The 17,017-nt window shown below is 35.2% G+C and overlaps 1 protein-coding gene across 2 annotated transcripts in view; it reads left to right on the forward strand.

Annotated features, from left to right (window-relative positions):
* crlf3 (cytokine receptor-like factor 3) overlaps window positions 1-17,017 on the forward strand; it is a 35,269-nt gene that overhangs the window by 7,830 nt on the left and 10,422 nt on the right. The window contains exons 3-4 of one of the 2 annotated variants that reach the window (NM_001017817.2): window positions 11,125-11,332; window positions 13,333-13,420. In NM_001017817.2, the coding sequence (NP_001017817.2) occupies window positions 11,125-11,332; window positions 13,333-13,420 (296 nt within the window). Of the gene's footprint in view, window positions 1-11,083; window positions 11,333-13,332; window positions 13,421-17,017 lie in introns of both variants that reach the window. The other variant, XM_073940653.1, reaches the window with a different exon arrangement.

Genomic DNA, 17,017 nt, shown 5'->3' on the forward strand with positions numbered 1-17,017 from the left:
TTTAATCATAGCAATATGAATATGTTCACACAAGCTCTGAAATTCACCGGCATCATCTGAGGTCATTGAAAGTCTACAGTATATCTGAGACTAGATCCGGCTATGTAAGACTATAGTTTGAAAATTGAACCATTTGCTTTGCATGATGCACTCACGTTACAGTACAGAATAGCCCATTCAGCATTATACATCAAAAGCATAATTTTATGTGTCATAGTGTGAAAAAGAGTTTTATCCTTTTGATCTTCCCAGCAAAAAAAAAAAATCTAAATTCTTCACATTATAATAATAAAAGTCAGTCAGCAGACTTTCATGGATAACCTAGGAAGACAAGGAACATTTTGTTTTGTTGCATGCAGTACATAAATTGTCAGACAACAAAAAATAGCCCTTTTAAAACAGCACCTGGATTTACAAAAATTTCTGAGATTTGTGAGCATCAGCTGAGCCGAATGGGACAGAATAAACACAAAGCACACGTCATCATTGCAGATCTATTGTGAAACAGCTGTGTCATCAGCAGAGCTTGTGCAGCTGCTCTGGAGAATCTGTGCAGAATGAGCCAACTGCTATTGAATCGCACTTTGGTAGCATCCGCTAAAGAGAACATTTCCAACCAGAATGCTCTGCTTTAAATGAAGTGTGATTGGTCTGCATAGTTGAACATACCTAAAATCCCAGTGAATCTAACATATATTTAATGTGTGTTTTTTTTCTATTATGAGCCAATGGAATGCCACAGTGGGTGGGGCTACACAATGGGGCACTTCAAGAAATTCAATAAAGGAGTTTGAAATTTAATTGGCATCAATATTGGAAATGTAGCTGTAATTATTCTGAAATGTATTTATTCAACTTGGTTCATACCATCTAAATGATTTAAGGCTGTATTTTAACCATTTAGGTGCAAATTAAAGCGAATTTCACAAAAGCATTAAGGGCGTGTCCAAATCCACCTTTGCTATTTTAAGGACAGAAAAATACACTTTGCGCCCTGGTGCATTGTCCAGTGTTGTGCTTATTCTTTTAATGAGTTATGGTACACTTCACTAGCTAGAAAACAGTTAAACAGACCATCTGCAGCGCGAGGATAAAGAATGAGCCTCCTCCATTCAAGATCTTTACTTTATCCTTAGTTTACTTTTGCTCTTTACTCGTTTTACTTTCGTGGATAAGGGATGGGTGTTGTACGCACTCCACTGATGATATCCATTAGCCTATTTTCTTTTTTAAAGTGCAAAGATTTGTTTCAAAACTATTTTTCTATTGTTCAAATTACCAGCAAACAAATAAATGCACTAAAAAGGAAGTGTGCTCAAAAAACAGTTGAGTTATGTCTAAACACATCCTATTCTTATGCTCCATATAGGATGTATACGTCTCCAAAACCCAACAGGTGGACAAATCTAAACATAATATGCATAAAATATGCATAAATATGCTAAAATATGCATATAATAAATAATATTGCTAATAGTAATAACATTATACAAGTGCAAATTGTGGTAAATAAACCGAAAAAAAAAACATGAAGACATGTGGGCAGTGGTTTTTATTTATATTTTTAAAAATTTTATTTTTGTAACATTTATAATTTTTTTTCATAGGCAAAGATATTTGTATATATTATATACATCCTGTGTGTATTACACAATGTGTAAGTGTTTGGACCTGCATGGGTGCATTACTAACATGCTCTGCGCTGGACTTTAGACCTGCTTTCAGTTGCTCAGTGGCACAGTCTATTTCAGTTCTTAAAAATAGCAACGCGCCAACAATGTGCCTTAACACACCACCTTTTTAGACTGAAACACCCTTGAGTCCACAAAGTGGTGCAAATGGATTTACTGTTTAAACAATGTGGTGCAAAACGTAAAAATTAGGGTTGCGCTGGTCTGAAAATAGCAACAAATCACACCAAACATGTCTTGCACCTTATTGCATCTGGTGTATGACAAGGCCCTTAGTGTTATTCTAAGTTCTTTTTTTATTGTATTTTATCAATAAATTTTGGTACTTATTAATACTTGATGAATTGGCTTTATATATTCAAATATGTTAGCTTCATAGTAGTTTCACATAGGCATTTTTAAAGCTTTATTAAAAAAAACATTTGTTATCTGTTGGGATGAAAACAGATTTACACATTTGCTTTGTATATCACCATGTCTGCTTGGGATGCAGAGCTACAATCATGCCAAAACTAAAGAGACAATAATGAAATTGCTATTGATTTTTCCCAGCGTGCACTATTGCCTAAAATAACACAATTACCTCATCAAACACCCTGTTAAAAATGCCAGAAGCCATTCCGCCTCACAAAAGGTAATGGTTCCCTACACGGTTACCAAAGAATGTACCATATGTGGGTGTTTTTGAGAGAGCCGAGGGTAAGTGATACTCCCGCTGTCTTAGACCCTCTGCGCCAGGAAGCCTGTTGGTCAGCAGCACAGAAGGGCTGATTCATGCTGCGCGTCTCTCAGGGTGGCTGTAGGAGGTAAAGCCGGCCTGCTGCTCGCTGTTATCTTCAGACTTTTGCTTCTGGCATCTTACCCAACTTCCTCTTTTCCCCCCACCTCCCAGAATGCCTCATTCCGAGCATAAACAAAGCTGTAATTTCCTGCTCTTCATACAGGACAGTAAATTCCGAGAATGTTCAACCTCATGTATCCACCACAAGAGAAAGCTTTAATGCAAATTTTGAGGAATGGCAAGCACAACACGGTCCATTGGGCTGTGATTTAACCTCACAGCAAGTGCAGCTGTCTGAGTGAAATCCCATATGTGCATCCCATCTGATATGACCGTATCACATGCTCCATTATTCACAGGATGTAATTAGTAAATTACAGTAAGAGTTACTTTTTTTGTTTATTTTTTTTATCTCCATATGCCCAAATGTAAAGATGTAGAAAATGTTTGTAAATGCTAGTTAATTTGGCAGCTAATTACAAAGAGACGGCAACACGCTGAATTCCTAGAAACTGAATTGTAAAATATATTAAATTTAATATATGGGTTTTATTTAACCAAATAGTTTTATACAAATATATTCTTTTAAAATGAAATGTTTTGGTTTTGCTTTCTTCTGTGATCAAATTTAGCTTTTCTATAATTAAAGAACAGCATTATATTGGGCATTGGTTTGTAGCTGAAATTGCTTCTTCACATTTAAAGGGATAGTTCACCCAAAATGAAAATGTTCAAGTTCCCTTTCTAAACCTTCTTCATTCTAACTCTGGTAAATCTGGTAGCTATTAACTACCATGGTAGAAAAAACCCAACACAATCTTACAGCAATTCATACTTTTTTGATTTAGTGGTTCAGTGCTTCTCACAGGTTTGAAATATACTTGCGGTGGTGGCCGGATTGCAACACACCTCTTACCCACAGCACATAAATAGTTAAATATATATATATATATATATATATATATATATATATATATATATATATATATATACTATATGCGACAAACAAACATCATTTTGGTTTCAAACACTATTTTTATTATCTGTTTTTATTTTCAATGGCTTAATGTAAAAAAGAGACTGTTGAAGTAAATCGAAAAGAATCCACTATTTCTCTTTTAAGCTGTTTCACTTATAAACGCTATTAAAGCATTTTAGATGTATAAAATGTGTATATTGACATTATCAAATTAATAAAATAAACAGCAAATCAGAAATGAATGACAGAAGGAATAAAAACAGACAATATTACTAAAAATTATAATAATTACAAGAATAAAACATGTAGATTATATTTAAATCTGACAGATCAGTTGATTACCCATTTCTAATGGTGTACAAATATTCTGCAGCCAACATAGATGCAGTTTCGTCCTCTCAGAGTATTTAGCAAAGTATTTTTGAGTCATTTAGATTAAAGAATTAATTATTTAATATCTCTCCTGCGGCTGAGCAAAACCAAATTCTGGACAATTTAGTAGGTTTAGGGCCTACTGACACTGTGCTATCCGAACCATGCTCAGGCCCGTTTCCCAGATCGTTGGAGAAGTGTGAGTGCTCTGAATCGGGCTCAGGCACAGTTCACTTGGCCGGCCCTGGCCCGTTTGCAGTTGTGTCAGAGGTGTGCCGGTTCACTTGGGCTTTGGTGCGATACACATTTAGTGTGAGTGCAAAACGCACCTGAGCCCGAAACTGAAAGCAGGAGGTGACTTTTACGGGATTGTTTCATGTGGATTTATTAATCATTCTTACTGTTCAATGAACGCAAATGGTCGTAGAATATTGAAGGCGCAAACTCCTCACTGTACGACAAAGTTTGACTGCGTGTCACTGCATCACAAATGACTAAAACCATATAACTAAAGAAATCTCCGCTGTGCTGAGCGAGAGCGCTTCTTACTGAACAGCACATCAACGATGATGTGATCATGCCCAGGCCTGGATGTAATATGATTGCGGGCCATCAGGGGTAATGAGAGGGGGGACAAGTGTGCTTTGGCCCAGTTCAAGGGAACTGTACATAGTGTGAGTACGCCCTTAGAAAACCCTGGCCGGACACAAAAAGGTGCGGGTCTCTGTGTGTTTGCAGAGCATTTAAGACTGTTGACAGTTCTCGCGCACACAGAACGAGCAGTATGAAATGGGTAAAGGAGAGCCAATTCCACTACCTAATCGCTCGTGGATGTTTGTTTATATTGGGAGGACACAAAAAAAGTGCAAAAAGATTATAATAATAGTAAAATAAAGTGTCACTAAATATACTTGGGCTACCATTAATATATCTGGGTGACCCGCCCAAGTAAAGTCTATGTGTGTGAAGCACTGTGGTTATTTTGTATGAATTCATACGATCTCATTCATACAATTTAGTAAGATTTGCTTATTCCCCATTGACGGTTGGGTTTAGGGATGGAGTTGGGTATCACACCTCTTTTTTAAAATCATACATTTTCATACGGCTAACTTTGTACACTCAAAAAAATAACTTATTGGATGAATTAAATTTTATTTAGTATTTCCATACAATACATTTGTTTAGCGCCAGCTAGAAAAAAAAAACTATTTACACAATTAAATGCAATTTGAGTTGTCAACATGATTTTATCAAATTAAAGTTTACCTACATTTGTATTATTTAACTAAAATTTACTTTTGTGTTGTATATTTTGAAGTCTCTTAGTTTTTTTTTTTTGAAGTTATCTTTAATTATCATTTTGATAATTTTGAGCATATTTCATGAGTTACGTATACAGCTGATTGAGAATGATCTTAGAGCTAATTTTAGAATATTATTGCTTACTGAGCAAAGCACCAAACAGCATTTTACCAATTAAGGTGCCAACACCCAAAGCATGGCTTCTGCAAGGTGGTAACCTCAACCTTTTAAAATCTTCAAGCTTAAGTGAAGATTAAACTCTAACAAGTCTTTCTATTAACTTTAAAAATAATTTATTCCCACGCAAAGCATGCTGGGAACTACAAATCCCCCAACCAGGTAGTTGGACCAACACAATTCCTTCATGCTATCTCAACACAAAACACTTAAGTTAACTTAATGGTTTATGAATTTAAGTGGACTGAACATAAAACAAATAAATTGTGTTGTTTCAGCTCATTTTAAACAGGTAGTTTGAACAAGCAGCATTGATCTTCTTTTTTTTTTTTTTTTTTTGAGTGTACGAATTAGCCACTAACCTGACAAAATGTAAAAAAGTTAAGTTTCCTTGTAAAAGGTTGAAAAAAAAACATGCCAATTTCAACATTCCTCAGAATACCTTCTTTTGTGTTCAACAGAAGAAATGAGTAAATAAATGACAGAATGTTCAGTTTTGGGTGAACTATGTTTTTAATGTCTTTAAATTTGTCCAATATCCAAACTCTAATCTGACATATAATCTTACATATTTGCAGACGCACACAAAAAAAATTCCAAGCATTTTCTAGCATGTGCAGCTGTTTGAGTGCCATCTTTGTGCATCCCATCTGATATCACTGTATCACACGCTCCACTATTCACAGCGGTGGCACAACATTTGTCTTACATGAGCAGATCTTCATTCAGGCTCAAAACTCATGGTGTATAAAAAAAGAAGCTTCCTAGTCAGTCAATGTACTTTATGTTGCATCTTTAACATGAGCTGTTTCGAATCTACTTCCCCTTTAATTTGTTACACTTGATCTTAGCCACTGTGGCTTCCTTAAAAACCTAAAAGTGGCCTCTGTTTCCCACAGCCGGTCATCCATGAGCCAGACTGCAGACAGCTGAAGACTAATATAAGGTTATAGGAAACACGTAATCAAATGTTGTGTTTGATGCACAAGAATGTTGAATGTTGAATGTAGTACTATATTGAAAAATTATTAAATATGAAAACAAAAATCACTGGATCTCACACAAACTCAAAATTATAGAGCTATGCATGAACTTGTATGTCTGTATTATTTTTCTGAGAAACCTTGCAGCTCAAGCTATAATGCAGCCTTTCTTACTCTTTCACTGATAAAAAAAAGATTAAATGTCAATCTAATCATCATAACTATAAACATTTGCGTATCTGTGTATCATAGATTTTCACACTTTTGTTTCATCTCATTATTATATTATATTATATTATATTATATTATATTATATTATATTATATTATTATGTATTATATTATATTATATTATATTATTATGTATTATATTATATTATATTATATTATATTATATTATATTATATTATATTATATTATATTATATACAAGTAATTGAAATTAGATTTTTGTATGCATTTTTTTCGTTTTGATATCCGAAAAACCTTGCACACCAAGGTAGATGCGTATTAATTCATCCATTCAGAAAAAACACAAAACATATTGGATTCGATTCAAGCTGCAATACTTCGTTCTCCTCTATTCTTTAATGTAGAAAAATAAAGAGGAATATGCCACATATGCTACAGAGTTCTCTTGATGATTAAAGTGCTGCGCTAGATTATCACAAATTGCAAAGTTTATTTCAGGAAATTAGTGGAGTTTTGATGCATTGCTTGTGATAATTCATATTACGTAAAAAAAAATCCTGGATAGAGACTGGCAGTACTATAGACATTATAAAAGGTAGCCGCATTGACATATCGGAGCAACAGACCAAAATGCCTCTCATAATGCTTTTTTGGATGTGTAAAAAAAGAAAAAATTGAGAAAAAAAGAAAAAATATCTAAATAAATTTTTTGAAATTTTTTTATGACAAAGGAAAGTTGTGCAGGTAGTGTCTAAATACGACGGACACAACTTCAAGTCAAATTTGTTTTTTAACGTGTAAAAATTATGGACGAAAATTTCAGATTTCTGTGTGCAATGACCTTAATATTTTTATAATAATAATAATAATAATTCTTTAATTATTATTATTATTATTAATATTTTTACATGGAAAATATATTTAATAGGCCCTTATGTTGTTCTTTAATGATGTGGCTTTTTTAAATACTATTTTTAGCAATATTGTTATTGATAATAATAATAATAATAATAATAATAATAATAACACCCTAACAACGCAATATTTCATTGAATTTATGACATTTTGAGGCCTAAAATATAGTTTTTGAAATCTAAGACATTTTAAGACTTTAAGCCACTGCGGACACCCTGGAAATACAAATAAATAAATAATTGCCTAGAAACAATTTCACTTGAAAATTGCTAGAAAGAAACAACAATACACTGAGTTTAGAGACTATGAAATGTTATTGTTTTCCCAATTATAAAAAATCCAGTTATATGCATTTTAAAATATATTTTTTAACTATATCAATATAAGAACTACATCTATATAAGAACAAAAAAGAACTACAATTTTGCACAATTGCTGATTCACATTCTTTTATTTAAATTTGGCCAATATGCGAACTCAGAATGAGCTATAAATATAATAGTATATTTCACACTAAACAAAGAATTTTCTACCCTAAGACTTGTGTATACAGTAGTATCCATGCGTGTCAGTGTGCATCTGATGTTAAATATTTAATCATGTTAAGCACAAAACTACATTTTTGTAAAAAGTTGCTGAGTCTAAACATCCTGTGATGGAGAGCTCCATCATCCCAAAACAGCAACAGAGGCCCTATACCCTTCCTCCCCCGCCAAACACACCTCAAAGTGCATTGTCACGAATGACAATATTTAGGCAGAGGATTCTGTCCTGGCTAAAAATGTTGAGATGCATCCCGATAAGACTTTAACACATGAGGAATAATGCACGTCTCTGAACAAAAGCATTTCCTGCATCAGCCACAAACAAAGCCAAGCCTGGAATTTTCCACTAACGTTGATTAATAACGTCGCTCTTTTGGGTTTCATCCATTTATCCTGCACCACTTTATCTGTGTTATTTTAGACTCTCTTCCCACATCCTGGACGGCTGGGTGTTATCTGTACCTCCACACACAGTGACGGCAGTCTGTCGAGTTACACAAAGCAAGTCCTCAACACGTTTACACGCGGTCTGTTGTGCGTGATTCTGTTTTAGCCCAGGGCTACGTTGCATCTCTTTTCCTCGTTCCACACGTATGACTCAAGGAATTCTTAAATTTGCCTAGCGTGCTCGGCTATAATGTCTACCTTTATGTCAGTGTGAGGAATGCTGGTGTTGTGAAAGGTCAGTAGAGTTTAAGCTGTAGGCCTAGTTTCACAAACAGGGCTTAGTTTGATCAAGGCAAGGCAAGTTTATTTCTATAGCACATTTCACACACAATGGCAATTCAAAGTGCTTTACATAAACAGGAATAAAAGAGACAAGTGTAAATAAAATAAAAACAAATAATATAAAAACAGATGAAAACCACGTAAAGACCATATTCATTTCCATATTTCAAAACACCAGTGTATCATATTCTCTCATTTTACTCTTTTACTTTTTCGGTACCTATTAATCTATTCGACATCTCCAACAGATTAGATTCTTCACCTAACTTAAAGTCATTAGAACCACGTCTTAATGAAATTAATTTATTATAGAAGAAAAAAGGCTCATGGTGGCTTCTCCTAATGCAGCAAATTCAGTTTTCTTTTTAATATTTGATTGCAGTTCATCAGCAAGTCATGATTTTGTTCTCTTTTTGTTAGATGGAATTTGTGCTTTATTTTTAAATGATTTATGCGATATTCCAGTTTTGCATCTATACTAAATTTGCATCAATGGATGAAAACATACAGTAGCTACTCACTTTGATGTATTTTAAGATATGTTACTGCCTTTTTTCAGTAAATACTCTCAAAAATGCTATTTAATGTAGTACTAGCTTTAAGCTAACTGAAACTGCAGGATAGAGCGCCAAGTCACAGTTGTATCTGATATTCATTGATGCATGACATTCAAGAGCCCTGGCTGACCCTCTTTTGCAAGTGTGAGTTTCATGCTTGTAAGACAAGAGGAACTGTTTTTTTTTTAAACCTTTCAAAACCACCAGGCTTCCTGTCACTCTGGGCGCCATTTTGCTGAAGGTAAAGCAGTTCATTTGAAAGATGCATCAAGAAAATGGAAATGTGCCATTTAGCTCTCACCACTTCCGCTTTCAGACCAGTGTAGAAAACAAGACTGGAGTACGTTTAAGTGACTTACACAGCAGTTCCTGGTCTCTGATTTGTTACAATTCTCACTACAAATACGAGTAAATGCAGACTTTTACATTTCCTGAAATAATTGGGTTATATAGTGTTTCGGTTTCAATTATTTACATTTTTTTGATATAAAAATATGATATATATATATATATATATATATATATATATATATATATATATATATATATATATAAGGAAAAAAAAATATATATATATACACATACACACACACACACACACACACACATTATTGTTAGATTACTTGTTTCTGTATTATTAAATCTGTCATGGGAATTGCTTATTCCTGTTTAAGAAATTAAGACTGGGTGCACATGCAAGCTGAGACTACATGCAATGCTTTTAAAGTGCACACCTAACCCTGCCCCTAACCCTACACCTCACAGTAACATCACAAGCTCGACTGATGCAAGTGTTTAACCAGATACTATTGAAATTCATTCATTCATTCGGATTTGCCTTAGTCCCTTTATTCACCACGGGTCACCACAGTGAAATGAACCAGCAACTTATCCAGCATATGTTTTACACAGTGGATACTCTTCCAGCTGCAAACCATTACTGGGAAACACCCATACACTCTCGCATGCACACTCATACACTTAAAGCCAATTTAAAACAAGGATTTATTTTTAAAAAAGTCAACTTAGATTCTTCTCAAAAATGAGGTAGCAAAACAGACGACTTAGGTTCTTCTCAGAATGAGGTATACAAAATATTCTAACAGTATAATAAACATGTAAAGAAAACTCCACGAGGGGAGAAAACAAACAGACAATAAAGCAGTCAGCAACAAGGAAAATAAAACACTCTTACTAGACGTAGCTCAGGAGATCAAGGGAAACGCAAGGCAAGTTCACCAGAGATGACTCAAAAACCGAGTGAGGAACACAGACAAAGTGACAAGTTAAATACACTGGCTAGAACAAGTCACAGGTGATCAAAATTAAGTAAACAAGAACACACTAGGAATAACAAAGACAGAGGGGAAACACGGGGACCTCTAGGGGAATGGAGACAAAGTGCAGGATGGTGACAACAGGTGAGTTAGTTAGGCTAAATTGTCCGTAGTGTATGAGTGTGAATGAGTGTGTATGGATGTTTCCCAGAGATAGGTTGCAGCTGGAAGGGCATCCGCTGCGTGAAACATATGCTGGATAAGTTGGCTGTTCATTCCGCTGTTGTGACCCCAGATTAATAAATGGACTAAGCCGAAAAGAAAATGAATGAATGAATATAATCCATCCCTGTGAATACTGCACTAGTATCTTCTTAATACAAAATTAGTTTCTTTTTAAAATCCGCCAAAACACCTTTTCAGACAAACAATTTCCAGAACATAATTTGTTGTTTAGTTTGTCAAGTATTCCTGCATGCCTATAGACATGTAATTCACTAATAGTGTTAGCATTATCAGGCCCGAGGCCCCCAACACATGTATATAAACAACCAAGCTGCATGAAAAGTTGTCCGTTTTTAGTGAAATTTGTGTACCTGACTCTTGTCTGTGTTTGTTTCCAGGTGCGTGGCAGTGCCAGTCAGACGCGTGAGGCTCTGCAGAGACACTTTCAGGAGCTGCAGACGGCAGTGAGTCGACTTCTGATCGACAGGCTGAACGGTCTGCTGCAGGAGGTGGACAACATTGAGCTGGACAGTGTCAGTCCTTTAGATGACTGTCAGAAGCTTATTGAGCATGGAGTCAGCACTGCAGATGAGCTGCTCCGTGAGGGTGAGCAGTTCTCCAACTACACTACTACTAATCTGATTTCATGCCATTAAAAGTAGGATTTAGTCAACTGCCAGACAAGCATACCTCATTTGAGCAGGCAGTTTCTGAAAGATGTCTTATGCCAGGTTTTTATTTCACAGTTTTGACTTTTTTTCTGTTTAATTCTTAGTTTATATCTCACAATTTGTATCTGTTCTCTTTCTCAGTTTGGTCAAATTCTCTCTAATTTAAAAAAAAAAAGGTCAATGGGCTATATGCACACGGACTTTTGATTTTCAGACAGGCATTCCAAGGGTTTCTGGTAAACTGTCTTTCCATTACAAAATTGTCACGTTTAAGATCTGATTTTTTTTTTTAAATCAGCGATCTTTACTGCCTTTTAGATATACTATATGAAGTAGGTCTCAGATCAGACAAAAAGCACTGCATTAAATCCCATTTCCCCCACCATTTATTTTACCCCAGTATTTTCAATGGAATTTCTGCACTAGCCTGTTGCTACTGACGGCGCTAGTGGTTACAACAGTCTTTCATCTCGTTTTACGCTTGAACAACTAAATGAATGCTTAAGCCTGTATGTATTGTAATTACACTACAACATCGATGCTGTAAAAATAACCTTGTGAAATTGAAAACAGTCACATTAAGCTTTCACAGAAAGTTCATCGTTGGCTTTTAACTCTAGCTGTCCATAGAGCCCATTGCAAGAAATAAACTTGTGAGATGTTATGTGTTTGAGTAAAGTCATTTTTGTTTTGTTCTGTAAACTTAAGACTTTTCTTCTAGATTTGAAATAAAATAAAAATGTGTATATTAAAATGAATGTGTTAATTAGAACATAAAATGACAATTGTTCAAATTAACAAAAAACGTTGCTGTTGCAACACTGTTTTTATAATTTTTAACAACACAATATCAATATTTACAGAATAGTTGAGAAACCACTATTTAATGACCAATTGTAACTTTCAGACAAAATAAACTCTAAAAGACCATTTTATTTTTTTGTTTTATTTTTATGAATTTAAAATATATTAAAATTAGAATTTTTTTTACCCATAGCTGTATCTTGTTATCCCCTTAAGTGTGATGTCACACGAAGTGGCTTACAGGTCCAAGTGCTCCATCAAACTGCATGGGGAGACTCATCAAATAGTAATAATAAACGTTTACAAAGCGATGTAATATTTTAGAAAGTCACGATTGCAATGTATAAATCCAATCCACCTAGTTATCCAGTGATTCATTTTTTTTATATATTGTTAAAATTTTTGTTGTCAAGTGACGCAGCAAGTCCAAAGACTGTTGTGTACACAATGATTGTATATAAAATTCACTTTAATGTGTGCTATGACTAAAAAAGATCATAAACCAATATTTTCTCAATTCAAATGAGTAGCGGCTTGGACCTGGAAACAGTATTTTATACGTCACAACGGATTGGTTACTTAAAAGTATACTGTAATCAAGTCAAATATTATTGTAAACCTACTGGCTCATATGGACCAGTTTTTTTTTTTTTCATTTGCTCTTATCATTGAGCCCTGCCATTCGGATAATTTCCTGGCATTAACTCATTAGCCGATTAATCACTTTTAATCACAAGAAGTTGCAATTTTAAAACATGATTTTATGATTTTTATAAATGACACAGTATTTAACTGTAATATGAACTTTATTTTACTGAAGGACAGCTTTGTGGTATTTTACTGTATTAAAGTTTCATTGTGAAAATTACTATATATTTTACAATAAAGATATAAAATACTGTAAATATATATAGAGCAAGATAAATGGTGCAGTTAATGTAAATATAGTATTTTTCCTGTAATTAAATTGCTGGCGAACCACTGCCAGTAAGTTATTGTAGACTCAATAGGAAATCGTTAACAGTGTACTAACACCAATCAACATCCAGACTGCTGAAATTCTTCCAAGTTTATTTGATTTTTATTTTGCAGTCTGATTTTTACTGCTCCTTAATAATACTGTTGTTTCAGGGGAGGCTGCAATTCGCTGTAGTATAAATGAGACGGAGGACAAGCTAGGCAGCTTCACTAAAAAAGCCCTGCAGATCCAGTTGGACAGGTGGGAAACACACACTTTTATTCACTTAACAAACCTCAACTTGGCCAGTGAATGGAGAAGAGCTTCAGCATCACACACTGTCTGAATTGTAGACATGAATTGTGTGTGGCATACATCTCTTAAGGTGTTTTTCTACAGTGGTTGTAGGATTGCTGAATGACTAAATAAAGATTGTGTAAAACTGTACCTTTCTAGTCTATTGCCACCTTCAGCCACTTACGCCCCATTCACATGGGGCGTCAGCGTCAACGCTTTCTATTCACTTTAAATGGGTGACGTCAGGCGTTGCCAAACTGCATTGTGGATCCGTCGGCGCCGCTTCAGAGGCGTTGCTCGCTGCAGAAGTTGGGACTAGCTCAACTATTCAAGCGCCGACGGAAGCGTCAGCCAATCAAATCGCTATATGCAATACACCAGGTAGACAGTGCCCTATTGCTGACTGAATTTCATTGGCTGACGCTTTTATGACGATGGTTCCAGCCCCAACTTCAGACACGCCTTTAGTCAAGCGTTGACGCTGAAGCCCCCATGTGAATGGTATTTATGACTAATGAGCTGTGTTTCAGCTTCATCCGTATCTGTCTCTATCACTGACTGCTGTTTATCTGACGTAACACAGGAGAAGCAGACACACACATGTGAACGGTGGGCAGGGAGAAGCAGCTCATTTAGATTTAAAGCCACAGGCTACAAAAATAGCTACAATGTATTCAGACACTGAAATGGGCAGATTCTGGAAGCTATAGTAAATTATCTGATGGGTATTTTGTGCTGAAACTTTACAGACACATTCTGGAGACACCAAAAGCTAATTTTAAGTCTTGTAAAAGAGGTAAAATAGGTGCTCTTTAAAACATAAAAAACCCAATCCATGTTACACACATCTATTAAAATGGGTAAAAAACACTGTGTTAGAAATGCTAGGCCAGTATTTTGCGCACTGTCACTTTCTTAGTAAACAGTACCTATAGGGAAGTGGTGATGAGTCATTGACAGCTCAGCGCTGGTGTGTATTTAGAATTTTTCATGTATATAATATTGGTAAATTAAATTCACACTTTGCTGAAGAAGCGTTTGCAAACTCTTAGCACGTACTCCACTATTGTTGTCCATGTTTGATCACACTTGCCTTATGTACTGCGGATGTCTATATACTACGTATACACACATGATGCCCCTGTTTTCCCTGTTACTATATGAAACAGAAAATGGTGGCATTTTCAGTCACAAAAGACTTTTGTCATGCAGATGAACAGGTAATACAAATTCAATGATTAAACAATCAAAAAGTTGTTGTGTAAATGGCCACTGAGAGAGAGCGAGAGAGAGAGCTCAAGGAAGCAAGAGTCAGAGAGACAATACCAGAGAGCAGTGCTACAATTTTCCTTTATCTTTTCCTTGAACATGTAGCCAAAAGCCAAATCTGAGAAATTCAAACTGACAAATCACCAGGTTAGAGCAGTGTTTCTCAACCACGTTTCTGGTGGACAACCAGCTCTGCGCATATTCCATTTCTCCCTAACCAAACACACCTGATTCAGATCATCAGCTCATTAGCAGAGACTGAAAGACTTGTAATTAGTGTGACAGACAAAGGAGACATCCAGAACATGCAGTGCTGGTGGTTTTTCATTAACGCGGTTGAGAAACACTGGGTTAGAGCAATCCTAAGGTATGACAACTTGCGGATCTACGATATACTCACATCTCGGCCTACTGACCTGATCTTTATCAGAATTTCAGAAATTTGAATTGGCCTTTTTGATAAGAAAAGACATACAGTAGTTTGAAATAATAAAAAAGCCTTTCAAGATAACCTAAGACAATATTGCCCTTATTACATTACTTGAGCACTTTATTAAGAATAAAATGTGCCTGTATGAGGCCTGGTTTTATGACTCATCCTTTTCTGTTACGCTTCTGTTGAAAGTTTAATAGAGGTGTGCTGAATCACCCTGCTTGACTGCATAAAACCATGTTGGCTTATTTATGATTCATTTAAAATGACACAATCAACCCCAAAATTTATCCGGTTTCAACAAGCCCAGAGTCGATTAAAATAATAATCATCACCGATGACATTTAACATGACAGCACTTATTTCTGTGCTTTTAGGCTAAATACTTTTGAATGCCTTTAATCTGAAAGCATTTAGACTTTGAAAGATCATGTCAATCTATACTAATTATCATGCCATTTAAGCTTCATTATATTACAACTAATACCACAGAAAATGATGTTGACTCATCCTGGTTTGTGAATAAGATCAGGATGTAATGTGAAAAGGCAATATACTGTACAAAACACATGAAAGGAACAACTGACCATTTGCCTTAAAATGTTGCTCGCCAGTCTAGTTGGTGGTTTTATACTATCCACCCTTTGTTAGAACATATTTTCAAATTTTCAATATTAAACTACCCATATATTCACCATAAAATGAAAACGTCTTTGTGACGTGACTCATCACTTGGCTTAAGTGAAAGGGCTTATCGAATAAGAAAAAAGGTTGGGATTTTATTTTATATGGCTTTCAAATAAACATGAGGGTACTCATTAAATAAACAAATACATAATAAATGATATACAGATATCAATCATTTATAATAAACAGTTTTACCGACGTTGTCTAATCTAATTTATTCATTTTCATTTCAGCTTAGCCCCTTTATTAATCAGGGCTCGCCACAGTGAAATGAACCGCAAACTTATCCGTCATATGTTTTACGCAGGGCTGCGCGGTGGCGCAGTGGGTAGCACGTTTGCCTCACAGCAAGAATGTCGCTGGTTTGAGCCTCGGCTGGGTCAGTTGGCGTTTCTGTGTTTGCATGTTCTCCCCAAGTTCACATGGGTTTCTTCCGGGTGCACTGGTTTCCCCCACAGTCCAAAGACATGCGGGTAAAGGTGAATTAGGTAGGCTAAATTGTCCGTAGCGTATGAGAGTGTGTGCAAGAATGTGTGGGTGTTTGCCAGTATTGGGTTGCAGCTGGAAGGGCACCGACTGCGTAAAACGTATGCTGGATAAGTTGGTGGTTCATTCCGCTGTGGCGACCCTAGATTAATAAAGGAACTAAGCCGAAAAAAAAATGAATGTATTTTACCCATTATGCTGTAAACTTGTAAACCAACTGCACTAAATTCCATGTGCATCCACTATAAGTGAATTAAAGTCATCTAATTTTAAAAAAAATTATTATTATTATTATTATTATTAATTATATTTTTTACAAAACATGTGCAAATATAACAGACCTATTCATCTCAATTCTGCAATATTATTACCCCATATAGCTAAAGCCCAATTTATCACAAATATTTAGGTTTCCCACGCTTCTAGATTTCAGACATGTGGATTCAAGCCCCAGAAACTGCCCCAAAACAAACATAGGTTCTTGAAGATGCTTGAATTAAATTTGAAATGAAGTTTATAGTGTTATTTTTACAGTAACAATTTTACAGTCAAAAATAGTACGAAAACTGAGAAATTGTTGTTATTTAATAAATTTGGTGAAATTCAGTACTTGAAATGAGGTTTCTGGAATATTGTTCAAATGTGCATTATTCGTCAGTTTTATTGCACAAGATTTACCTTTAAGA

This window comes from Danio rerio, chromosome 3, assembly GCF_049306965.1.
Source record: "Danio rerio strain Tuebingen ecotype United States chromosome 3, GRCz12tu, whole genome shotgun sequence".
In the NCBI taxonomy this organism is placed as follows: Eukaryota; Metazoa; Chordata; class Actinopteri; order Cypriniformes; family Danionidae; genus Danio; species Danio rerio.